At 38.1% G+C, this 12,098-nt stretch overlaps 2 protein-coding genes across 3 annotated transcripts; both read right to left on the bottom strand.

The window, feature by feature from the left end:
* Positions 1-326: 326 nt before the first annotated feature.
* slc35a1 (solute carrier family 35 member A1) lies at positions 327-6,206 on the bottom strand. Its single transcript, XM_044329647.1, has 8 exons — positions 5,997-6,206; positions 5,527-5,707; positions 3,553-3,712; positions 2,242-2,394; positions 2,057-2,123; positions 1,592-1,768; positions 1,354-1,488; positions 327-1,191 (listed from the first exon to the last, which is right to left on the bottom strand). Exons 1-8 carry the CDS (start codon positions 6,004-6,006, stop codon positions 1,058-1,060), a joined length of 1,017 nt encoding a protein of 338 aa, XP_044185582.1. The 5' UTR covers positions 6,007-6,206; the 3' UTR covers positions 327-1,057.
* A 941-nt stretch (positions 6,207-7,147) lies between these two features.
* LOC122965709 (protein yippee-like 5) lies at positions 7,148-10,804 on the bottom strand. Of its 2 annotated transcripts, none has more exons than XM_044329887.1 (3): positions 10,543-10,804; positions 9,371-9,537; positions 7,148-8,861 (listed from the first exon to the last, which is right to left on the bottom strand). In XM_044329887.1, the coding sequence occupies exons 1-3, from the start codon at positions 10,787-10,789 to the stop codon at positions 8,640-8,642; spliced, it is 636 nt and encodes a 211-aa protein (XP_044185822.1). In that variant the 5' UTR covers positions 10,790-10,804; the 3' UTR covers positions 7,148-8,639. The 2 variants fall into 2 exon arrangements, with proteins under 2 accessions (XP_044185822.1, XP_044185823.1); XM_044329888.1 differs by having other exon boundaries at positions 10,536-10,731.
* Positions 10,805-12,098: the final 1,294 nt, after the last annotated feature.

Below are 12,098 nucleotides of genomic sequence, written 5' to 3'. Positions count from 1 at the left end.
AGAAAGAAAAAAAAAAGTCCAAATTCCCTGATAACTTCTAAAATGTGAATATTTTCTGGTTTCTTTCGTCCTCTATGACATAAACTTACATCTTTCTGTTGTGGACTGTTGGTTGGGACAAAACAAGACATTTGAGGACGTCATCTTGGACTTTGGGAATCAGTGATCATCATGTTTCACCATTTTCTGACATTTTATAGACCAAACAACTAACTGATTTATTGGGAATATAATCGACAGATTAACTGATAATGAAAATAATCGTTAGTTGCAGCCCTAGATTATTGCTGGAGATGATTTTTAGTAGAACTCAGAAATGGTGCGTGTTTTGTAAATTAACACATATCCATCCAATTTTAATAAAAGCATTAAAATGACTTTCAAAACAGTACACAGCACAGATGTGATACAAAAGATGAAAGACACTGGAGAGAAGATATTACAAACATGTTGTCACACATGCAGTCTGTCACCATTCTTCAAGTACGTTTTCCTCACATTCAGAATCAACACTATGTGATATGGACATAAGATTCTCACGTTGCACAGTTTAAAACAGACTGCTGATTGAAAATTAAAAACAAACTCTGACAGGAGTTGTGATATTTATATGACCCCTATAGGATACATGGAGGCATCAAAATAAGACAAAGTACTACTTATGACTCCATTCTGGCTGAATAGGAGTTACAAGACGTCACTGATTGCTTAGTTATTTACAAATGTTAATAGCAGCTAGCTAATAGGGCCAGTTTTTTTTATATCAACTGAAAGATTTCCCAAATCATTTTGGCTTAAAGAAATAAATCATCAATCATATGTATATGTTCATAGTCCTTCAACCAGTCCCATGTAGGTGTCTGTGGGCATCATCAGAGAGAGATCAGACTTACATTAAAGAACTGAGGGCCAACACAAGAGTGTCCACTTGTAAAATAACAGGAGTGGCTCTCAAATCCAGATCCCACCCCTAATGCAGGGGACTCTTTAATGTCACCACAGAGTGATCCCAACACAGACCTGGTCCACCAGTGGTAGAGGTTCCTCCTGCTGCAGGTCACACATTGATCAGTTTCTGTTTAGATTCCTTGTCTGTGTCCTTCTGGATCAGCTTGGATGTGTCCTGTTTTGGAAGTCCGTACAGATAGATGGACACACACACTAGGATGGCTCCAGAGGAGAATGTGATCGCTGCACAAGAAGGAGAGAAAGGAATTAGTGAAGATTAGGTCAATCGGTGGTGCAGTGGTGAATCTATAATCCAAGACAAACACCTTCTCTCGCCTGCAGAAGCCCTAAAAATCTCTTTCTCAGGCATCAGTATACCAACAACCTGATGAGAGACTAACTTACTTATCTGTAATCCAAACAAGAGGACAGACGCCACAGTTGAGAGAACAATGGCGGCGGCAGCAGAGAAGCCCTTCATGATGTTGTCTGTGTACTTCACCACCACCGACGTGTACAGACCTCCCACGCTGGCGAGGACTGGCAAATGCACAAAGAGAGCAACGTCAGCCAGAATGATGTGGGGAAAAAAAAAAAAAAGTGAAATCAAATGGAAAAGATCTTCAGATTTAATCTTACTCACATACTACAAAGCACACCCAGGGTGTATAACCGAAGAAGAAGCCTTTCTCCAGGACCTTATCGCCATCGGTCATGTAAACACCGAGGAGGGTGACGACAATGCCGGACAGGTACATCTGGATGTTTCTCACCCACAGAGACGTGTCTGAGCTCTTCAACACCTTCTCAAAGTACACACCTTCATCAAAGAGAAGACGAATAGTCAGGTGCAACTCGCAAAATATTTGATCTCCTGCTTGTGATCTGATATCATCAAAAATCATCATTCTTTAAAAGAATAACTTGATGAAGGAAGACATCAGTCGGTTCAGTTTAATATTGTGCGACTACTTGGCTGGTGGATGTTCAAGCATGTTGTATGTTTAGTTAACACAAGGATTTGTATTATGAGGTAGCTTAATCAATATTGAACAAAAGGGTGGAACTACTCTGTCATTTACACAGACATCTGTTAAGCAACCTTTACCTGCAAACCCAGAACAAAGGACAGCAATAGCAATGGCGACGAATCCAAGAAAAGGGTTCTGCTCGATCTGGGGTGGGAAAAAAAGAAGAGACGTTGTTAGTGTGAGCCACAGGAAGTGGATTATAAATTCACTGAGTCACTACAATGGTAATTGCATTTATATTTTGAACTCGTGCCAATCCTACCTGAACTTTAGTGGCCTCTACAGGCTTCCACTGTACGAGTGTAACGCCCCCACAGAGCGTGAAGACGGAGAACCATTGCAGCCGGCTCAGAGAGCGGTTCAGCATTAAGACTGTGCACAACGCCGTGCACGGGATCTTCAACTGATAAGTCACCTACACAGAAAAACTGAGGTCAGAGCTGACATTGTCCAAAATCTGATGTTCTATATCACATTATTTTAACAGGGAAAAACTGCCATTTTTTAGGAACATCCTATTTCACACTGATACAGCTAGAGGTGGTATCAAATACAGAATGCTTGATCTGATGCTTCATCTTACTTATTTTTTTTAATCAGATATTTCCTTGTGTAAATCATTATTCTTGTCAATTTTTGAATATATTTGATTTTGGCAAATTTCTTGTCCAGCTGTTTCATTTTATGACAAAATTAAACATTGATGTATTTAAAAAGTGTGGCTTATTTTGTTAAATATACCCAGCCTTTTATATAAAGAGAGAACAGTATTTGAACTTCAGTTTATCTAAATGTGCAGTACTTTTACCGGCTTATAATCATTCTAAATTGGGTAAATCTTTGGATTTTGGACTGCTGGTCAGACAAAAACATCGAAGAGGCTGCAGTCTAACACCTCAGCTGTGGAGCTGTATTTGATTTGACTAACTGCCAAACTACACTTTGTCCAATATGTACCCACCCTCCTCAACGCAGCCAACTACAGTTGATGGACAGACAGCAGTGATGAGCAGTGAGCACTGACTCATTTTATTGCAGCCGTGTCAGAAAACTACATTAACATAAACATGACAGTAATCTCTGTATGATTTTGCATTCATTTGCATTTGTGCCGCTACCAAAATAATATCATTTGATGAAGATAGCGCAAGTGTGCTTTTTTTAGTGATAGTCATAGATGGACAGGAAAAAAAAATCTGCAACCATTTTTATAATCGATCATCACTTTAAGTCCTTTTTAAAGTAAAAACTCCAAACAATCTCTGGTTTCAGTTTCTCTGATGAGAGGATTTGCTGCTTTTCTTCTTCATGTAATGTATGTAATTGTAAACTGAATCCGTTTGGTTTTTGGACTGTTTGTCACACAACAATTTGAAGACATTTTACAGACTGAACAATGAATGGACTGATAATGAAAACAATAGCTATTTGCAGCTCTAGTGTTTGTGATAACAGTGGGTGCAGCTCTGACAAAGACGACACACACGACAGTTCCCATATCACCACGCCTAACCAGTGTGTAAAGCATACTCCATACTATATTTAAACGTCAGAAACAGGATCCAGGTCATACCTGATAAACTGCTGCATCGAGGTTACTCAGGGCGACAAAGGCCATGTTATTCTGAACTGCATACACCACTGAGGGCACGCTCAGCTTCAGCAGCTCCTTTGGGCTGCAGAACACATGTTCCATTATGGCGTTCTTAAGCCTGTTGGGGCTTCCTGTTTCTCTGAAAGAGGAGATATAAAAACAGACTGATGACTCCATACTTCACATGATTCACTTAAATTGAAGTACACTGAGTTATTTCTTGAATGTCCCTTTAAAATCGTTAAAGGTGCAGGGTGTAGAATTTAGTGGCACCTTAATTTGGTGTAATATTATAATATTCATAAGTATGTTTTAATTAGTGTATAATCACCTGAAAATAAGAATTGTTGTGTTTTCGTTACCTTAGAATGAGCCTTTTATATCTACATGGGGAGTGGGTCCTCTTCTACAGACCAAACACTGGCTCGAGAGAGGACCTTTCACGTTTTTCGTGAGTTTCACGGCCACCATATATTCTCCTACATGCTTGGAATGGGTGGGGGTGGGAGGGGGGTGGGGTGTATTCAGCTGGTTACAATCTGCAAACTCACTGCTAGATGCCACTAAATCTTACACACTGGACCTTTAAAGCACAAAAGAGTTGCAAGGAATGCGCAAAGGCGGCTCTTCAGGTTCTCAGGTTCAGGTTTTAGTCGACACAAAGTGCAGAACAATAACATCCAGTGAGGCAACTTTTGGTTTTTATGCTGGAACAGCTTTCCTGAGTATCTTAGACTAGCTGAAACTGTCGATATCTTAAAACATAAACTGAAAACCTTGTTAGCCTGGCTTTTGATTAGAATGTATGATTGTAGTATTAAGGGATTTTTTAAATTTATTTTCTTGTTTTAGGTTTTTCTTGTCTTGTATCTATTCATCATGAATAGGAGACTGCGGTAAAGGAAACTTAGTTTTAATATGTGTATTAAGTTGCTACCATTCTATTACTTGCTCTTCATGAAAGTGATATTTCATGTTAAGATTCAGTTGTTTGAAATCATTTTATTATATGTTCACTGTTAGATTCTACTCAGTATTTTGTATAACAGAGAACATCTTACATTTGTATGCTGAATGTTGAACTTGCTTTACAATAAACAGTTGTTTAAAAATGCAGTGACCTGTATGAAAGCTGCTATACAATAAAGTTTGTTCAAGTGTAAGCAAACCTTGTCTTTCAATAGGTTAAACAAGGAAACAGCACTAAATAAACAGATATATTTCACATTAGTTAGAGGAGGATTCCTGGTCTGACACCTCATGTCTCAACTTGAGTCTCTTTCAACAGCCAAGTAATCATTCAAGGCAGTGCCTGAGGTTAAGGAAAATAAAAAATAAAAAACAGTTGCCTGATATAGACTGTTAGTCAACATGTTGCAAATAAAAGAAAGTAGAAGGGAGCTCAGATTCAGTGTGTGGGTCCGTCTTGTATCTACTACAGTAACAAATAATCCTTGCTCTCATCGTGAAGTGTCTGAAAACACACTCAGACTGCTGTTATCCACATCAGTGGTTCCCAACCAAGGGGTTGATGGATTAATCTAAGGGGTCTCAACAGGATAGGACAGAAAAAACACATATTTCTGACACACAGATAGTTTTTCAAGATTTCCTCTCATATTTGCTTTATTTATTATAAACTACTGCATTCTATCTCTTTAAGCCCTCTTTCATTACAATATAAAGAGGGGGTCCTATGTTGGATTTTACTTTAAGGGGGTCACAAGCCAAGAAAGTTGGGCACCACTGATCCACATCATCCATTACCTGTGGTTTATATTCATGTACCTCAAGGCTTGTTTGTGAGACACTTTCCTGTTTAGTAGCTAGTACCCTTGAATCCATGAACTTGTTTTCTTTTAACCTCTGGGAAATTGTTTAAGTCCTTTCTTAGTCCTTTGAGTATAATATTCATAAATACTCCTGCGGTCAGTGTAATGGAGCAACACTTACTTTGCGAGCATCCCCATGCTCAGTATTAATTTAATGACCTCAGTGATGCACACTGCGGTCGTAGAGAAGTACAGGTCTCCTGATGAGATGGTCCTTGTGTACCGCAATGCCACCGTGTATGTAGCTGCCACCAGTGTCATCACTGTCAGGCAGTACAGTTTGAAGACCACACTTACATTTTCTGAGGAGAGAGAGCGACAGTAGCAGTGTGGAAATACGTCAGTGAACATAATGTAGCTAACAGTCACTAACTGATATGTTTAAAATATGACGCTACAGCATAAATAGACAACTTTATTACAACAATTTAACAGTTACAGCAGCTACAATCCCCACGTTAACTGAAGACGACACTATAACTGACAGATATTTGCAAGAGACTCTAAATCTTGGCTCGGTTTCTTCTTCCTAACGTGTTGTTGAAAGCCGAAAGCTAACGTTAGCGTAACAAGCTAATTGGTAAAACTCACCGCCGGCCATTGTTGCTCTGGTTTGTGTCCGTCCGACTGTCGAGGAAATAAATAATCCTGCTCACTTTACATGCCATGAAAACCAACAGACGTATCCCGTTTGGAGGGAGGAATGTTGCCCAACATGCAACACATCAAAGAGTAAATCTGAGTTTCCTGCCTGCCCTCACACGTCCTACATTTCCCACAATGCAGCGCGAGATCAAGATTACTAAGGGTGAGTTTGTTTTCAATGTCCAGAAATACCGGCGCGTCTCCGTGGTAAATGTCAACATAAAGTTTCTTTTTTTTAACTTTATTGCAGTGGTAGAAAGCAACTAAATAGATTTACTCAAGTAAGCTACTTAGTCACAGTTGTGAGGTACTTGCACTTCGGTATTTCTATTTGATTCTACTTTATACTTCACTACATTTCAGAGAGAAATACTGTACTTTCTACTCCACTACATTTATCTGACAGCTTTAGTTACTTTTCAGATGATTTTACACAATGGATGATATAACAAGCTTTTAAAATACAACAAATTGTCTATGAGTTGTTAACAGCTCCACTGAATAGTGATATTTTCCTCTAAACTTTTCACGTAGTTTCATTTAAATAAATGTTCAAATGATCCAATATTTAACCAAAAGTCAAAGATAGATAGAGATGAAATAGAGAAAAAGTTCAAAAACTGAAAACAGATTTGTGTATCAGAGCTTTGTTTTTTCTACTTTCCTCTCCCATTAATCATCTCACGACCTCTCAGATTTCCACTGGACTAAACTAGCTAACTGTATATAAAGTAGTTGAAACTAGCTCCACCTCCAGCAGCTACAACAGTAACATGCTGCTCCAACACTGATGCTTCAGTATTAATAATATAATGATGTCATATATAATAATAATATATCAGTCAGAGGGACCAAACCACTACTTTTACTGCAATACTTTACATTGCATCAAGCTGATAATACTTATGTACTTTTACCTAAGTAGGATTTTTCTTTTACTTGTAATGGAGTATTTTTACATTGCTGTATTGGTACTTTTTCTTAAGGATCTGAATACTTTCCACCACTGGTAAGGTGTTTCTGCTATTTTGCTCCTCCATATACAATATAAGATAGATAAAACATCAAACACAATATTGTACAAAAAAATGAACATGTTGAGTAAGGTAGTATTTATTGTAGGTATCGCATTGCATTGCAAAGATGTTTCATTGTAGATTGTCCACCGTTTACATTTCAGGTCAGTGTATGCCAACAAAATTGAAGGTTTTGTCATTTCTGCCAGATATTCATGTCATCTTTGTGTTTAACCATTTCCATGACAAAAATGATGAGTAATCAGTCACTAAACATCGGCATGATTGCATAAAACAATTGCTTTTGTATAACTTAAGTAACCTTGATAATACAGGAGGTTGCCAACACTGCCAATATAAGTTTTTAATAAAAACACAAAATAGGCTATTAGTAACAGCAAATATGTAGGCTAATAATACAACAAGAATTATCCCATGTCAAATTAATAAGCACTGAAAAAAAACATAATAAATAAATCAATAAAAAGATAATCTTCAGGCATGATACAATAGATAATAAACATCTAAATATGGACAGACACATGCAGTAACACAAGACACCGATTTCAATAAATAAATACGTTTGAATTTATTAATTTTTCAAAGTTTCATTCAAATAATTTGCCACTAGTCAATCTAAACGTTTGAAGAACTGAAAATAAATCACTGTGAAATTCACTGGAACAAAATGAAGTTGAATGGCTACAAAGATGAAGGAGAACACGTTGCAATGAGCTGAAATAAATCAGGTGGCTGGAAGAAAACTTTTGTAGCACGAGTGTTGACATGCAAAAGAGAAAAGTTGCCTTCCGTCCCACCACTGTGAAACACGTTGTGATCTACTTTCATCATTTATCATGAGGTAAAAATGAAGAGGGGTTTATTTGAGCTCTTTATAGGCCAAAACTGATACCTGGATCAAAGATAATAGCATCCACATTACGATGATAATGATTATTAGAATTAATGTTAAATTTTTGTTTACACTTATAATAGGGGATACAGCTAATATTTGAAGTATTTGAAAAAAAAAAAAAATTCTAGCATAGCCTCACCTGAACACTTGCTAGAAAAGGAATGTTTTTTCCAGCATATGGCTTTGTGACTTAATGCAAAGATTTTTTTTACACTTTTTTATATCAGACTCAACAGTCTCAACTGGCCCAATCTTCTGTTTAGAAGACCAATACCAGCAAAATCCCTACATAACAATCTGAGCTTCCTGCAGGGCAGCAGGAGCGAATCCTCTCCCTCTGACAGCGGCCAAAAATCTCACCACACTTACACATTTTAGGAACATCCCAACCTGTTGGGCACATATTGAAAATGCAGGCAATTTTAAAGGGATGGACAAGTAATGGTGTTGCCCATCTTAAATCCTTTGATGTTTAAAGATATGAGAAACTGTCCATCACTTCTTGTTTGAACTTCCTGCGAACACCCAGCCTGTGATGTCATTTTGGTGTAGCTCTAATCACAAATGGCACACTGTCCATGCAAGTCCATGCACTGCTGCTGGAAGAAAAGCTGTAGAATGCACAGATGGAGCATCGTAGCGGGAACCGAAGTGAACTCAGGAGTTGTCAGAGGGAACATGCTCGAAGCCTTCACTCTCCCTCACCAACGCTCTCTCCAGGATGACGCGGCCCTCCTTGTAGCGCTGGCTTTCCTCGGTAGCGAACTCATACATCCAGCCCAGCTTGCTGTTGCAGTTCTTGCAGCTGACGTCTCGCACCATGTGTCTTCCTGTCAGCATGACTCGGTCTTGCACCTCGCTGTGCTGCAGATTCACTACCTGGAGGGCGGCAATCAGGCATGTGTTACTGTAACAGTTCATAGTTTTTCTACTGGGAAATTTTATTTTAGATTTAAAAGAACATTTCCAAAATTGATAGGTGTGGAACAGATGTAGTTGCAAAATGAATTCATTTAAATGACATATCACAACTACAGTAATTTACCATTTCTTGATTAATGGATAAACTGTTAAGTCTATAAAATGTCAAAAATGATGAATAAATGCTCATAATTTCTTATATTGCTTTTTTCCCCTCTTACCTCCTAAATTTTGCTGTCTATGAAATGCTTGCTTGCGAAGAACACCAAATGAGGAAATGTCTTTAATGAGGAACTGGTCATTGTGTAAATAACCCACTTTGTTGGGACATATATCACAATGTAAGCACAAACAACTACAGTGGAGATAACTATCTGAGTCTGGGTGAGAACTTATCATACTGAGGCGTTTGTCTAAAATTTTAAACCATCATAGGTGTCTGGGTGAGAAAAGTCACATGCAGGTACCTTGTTGAACAAGAAGGCTCTGCCGGTGGCCCCAGTGAAGCGTGTGGAGATCAGCTCTGCTCTGTTGGTCAGGATGGTGTCACAGTTAGCACAGGAGAAGAGGCGAGTCCCTCCGATGTGATCCAAGAAGATCCGCCCCATTTTGTTCAATAGGAGGTGAGAGTAACCTATAGTGAAGATGTGATTTGACGTGACACACACATCAACAACAACAAATAATGGTGTTTTTTTATTCAGGGTGGGCAATATGACAATATATACAGTATGTACAGTGAGACGATATAAATATGTCTATTGTATACTGTTCATGTCATGGCAGCGATCCCCTCAGTAACTTTGGCTCTATTACACCATTATGGGCAATGTTGTAAATGAATACACAGGACTGCTCATTTGATCCATTGACAATTTCTCAATAGGTATTCTAGATATTCTTGATTATATCACAATATACATTGGTACTGTCATGTATATATGCAATTATATTATGCTGTTATCCCTTTTCATGCCTCTGCAACACAACCTAACCATTAAAGCGGAAACCAATAGTCAATTAATCGGTTAGTCGATCGACAGAAAATTAATCGCCAACTATTTTGATAACTGATTAATAATTTAAATTATTTGTCAAGCAAACATATCAAAACATTTACTGGTTACAGTTAATCCATTTTAAGAATGTATTGTTTTTCCCTCTTTTATGTTATTGTGATTTAAAATCTTTGTGTTTTGGGGCACTTTTCAATATTCTCTCACATTTTGTAGCCTAAACAATTAATCTAAGAATAAAAAAAATTATCGACAGATTAATTGTTAATGAAAACAATCGTTAGTTGCAGCCCTATTAACTATATAGTTAGATTATACACAGCAAGGTCTCTTTTGTAATTGCTCACTGTAAAGAAAACAGAGGCTATTTACTGATTTATTCACTGATGCTGGAAATTATATGAATCACTTGAAGGCATCATTAGGCCTGGCATGTCAATATTTACTTCAGGCGAAGAACAGTAAATAGCATTTATCTGTGGTTTTATAGCTTCCCATCATAATTAGTTAGCTACACAAAAATCTAAAACAAGGGCTCAAATAGGGACAAAGTCAAAGTCACCCAAATAACAGCTAACAGGCCAAACCACGGTTAAGTCGAAGCCACATTTCTCACCTCGTACCGGTAGCTGACTTATTGGTTGAATATGAAACGGAGATTTCTCTAGTTGAAGCGTCTTTATTCACCGATATGTCATTAATCTCGGTGGATAAAACACGTCCTCTGTTGTTGTTGTTGTCAAACTCAGCCTGAGGAGGAGGAGGACCGTTGATGATGCCAGTCACAATGGCGTTTGTTTCAGTCAAGCTAGCAACAAGGAGAACAGCATCTTCCGCTAAAGTACTTTCAAAGTAAATTAATACTGGCATACTGATGAAAGCATTTTACGAAATTAAAATTTGCACCGAGACACTGGCATTTAAAACTGTACCAGCGTGATCATAATCCTAATCTTAAACATGCAGCAGACCCTGCACTGAAGACTGAGGCCAACACACCCGTGTTTATAACCTGCCTTTTTCAATTACAACGTCTGTGCTTTTATTTTGAATTCTAGGTGGCCTGTGTATCTCTGGTAGCTTAATGCAGCTTTGAATGATGAACACCAGGGGGCACTGCTGGCCTTCTTTCCGCTATTTCCTCACAACATATACTAACCTACAAACGGTGAATCTGAAAGTGGGGTCCAGGGAGCGTTATTATGGATCCCGCTGCTTTTCTTGGCAAGACCCGCCCTACTCTGCCTCTGATTGGCGTACCCTGATATTCTTACCCTAACCTTAACCAATCTCACTCCTCCTCATGCCTAAACCTAACCAATCCGACCAACGAAAGCAACGAGTACCAGCCAATGAGAGGCAGAGCAGGGCGGGTCTTGCCAAGAAAACCCTCAGGGGTCCTTGAGGAGGTTCCACGGGTCCAAGGCAAAAAGAGGAATCATTTATTTTCAGTATAAGTCCATCCATAGGTCACACAATGGCAGAATGTGTGACTATTTTGGTCATGGGTGTCATACACTTTCTGTAATAAAACATCTAAAAGCAAACATTTTATCAGATGGGAGACCCTGTGACAAAATCTTATCAAATGGGGGTCCATGGTCTAATTTGTGTCACTTTAAGGGTCCTTTACATGAAAAAGTTTAAGGGCCACTGCTGTAGAGGATATCTGGATGGTTACCTACTCCTGTCCCTTCACATGAATTGTTAAATAAGAGCTAAGACACCTGCAGACAGAGATTATAGAGCCGCTCTGAAGAAGAGAGGAGAAAGTTTTGGATCTTGACAGTGGTGGAAGAAGTATTCAAATAATTTTATTTAACCAAAAGTAGCAATAACACATTGTACAAATTCCTGCATTTTAAATCTTACTTCAGTAAAAGTACAGGCGTAATATCAGAAAAATGTACTTAAAGAATGAATAGTAAAAGTACTAAAAATGCTGTTCAATGAAGAGTTTTCATTGGTAACATATATTCAGTTTTTATTACAGGTGCATCAACATTTGAGCAGCATTTTAATGCTGTAGTTGGTTGAGGTTTAACTAATTTAAAGTACTTAAAATATGCTGTAGTGTTTAGCAGTTTAATCTATAGCAATGACTCATATTTTATAAAGTGAACACATTTTGGATGTAAAATATTAACCTTCAAAGTAACTTTAGCGGTCAGAAAGTGGA

This window comes from Thunnus albacares, chromosome 16 (assembly GCF_914725855.1).
Source record: "Thunnus albacares chromosome 16, fThuAlb1.1, whole genome shotgun sequence".
NCBI classification, from domain to species: domain Eukaryota; kingdom Metazoa; phylum Chordata; class Actinopteri; order Scombriformes; family Scombridae; genus Thunnus; species Thunnus albacares.
The sequence above is the reverse complement of the archived record's forward strand: the minus strand, read 5'-3'. Positions and strand labels throughout refer to the sequence as shown.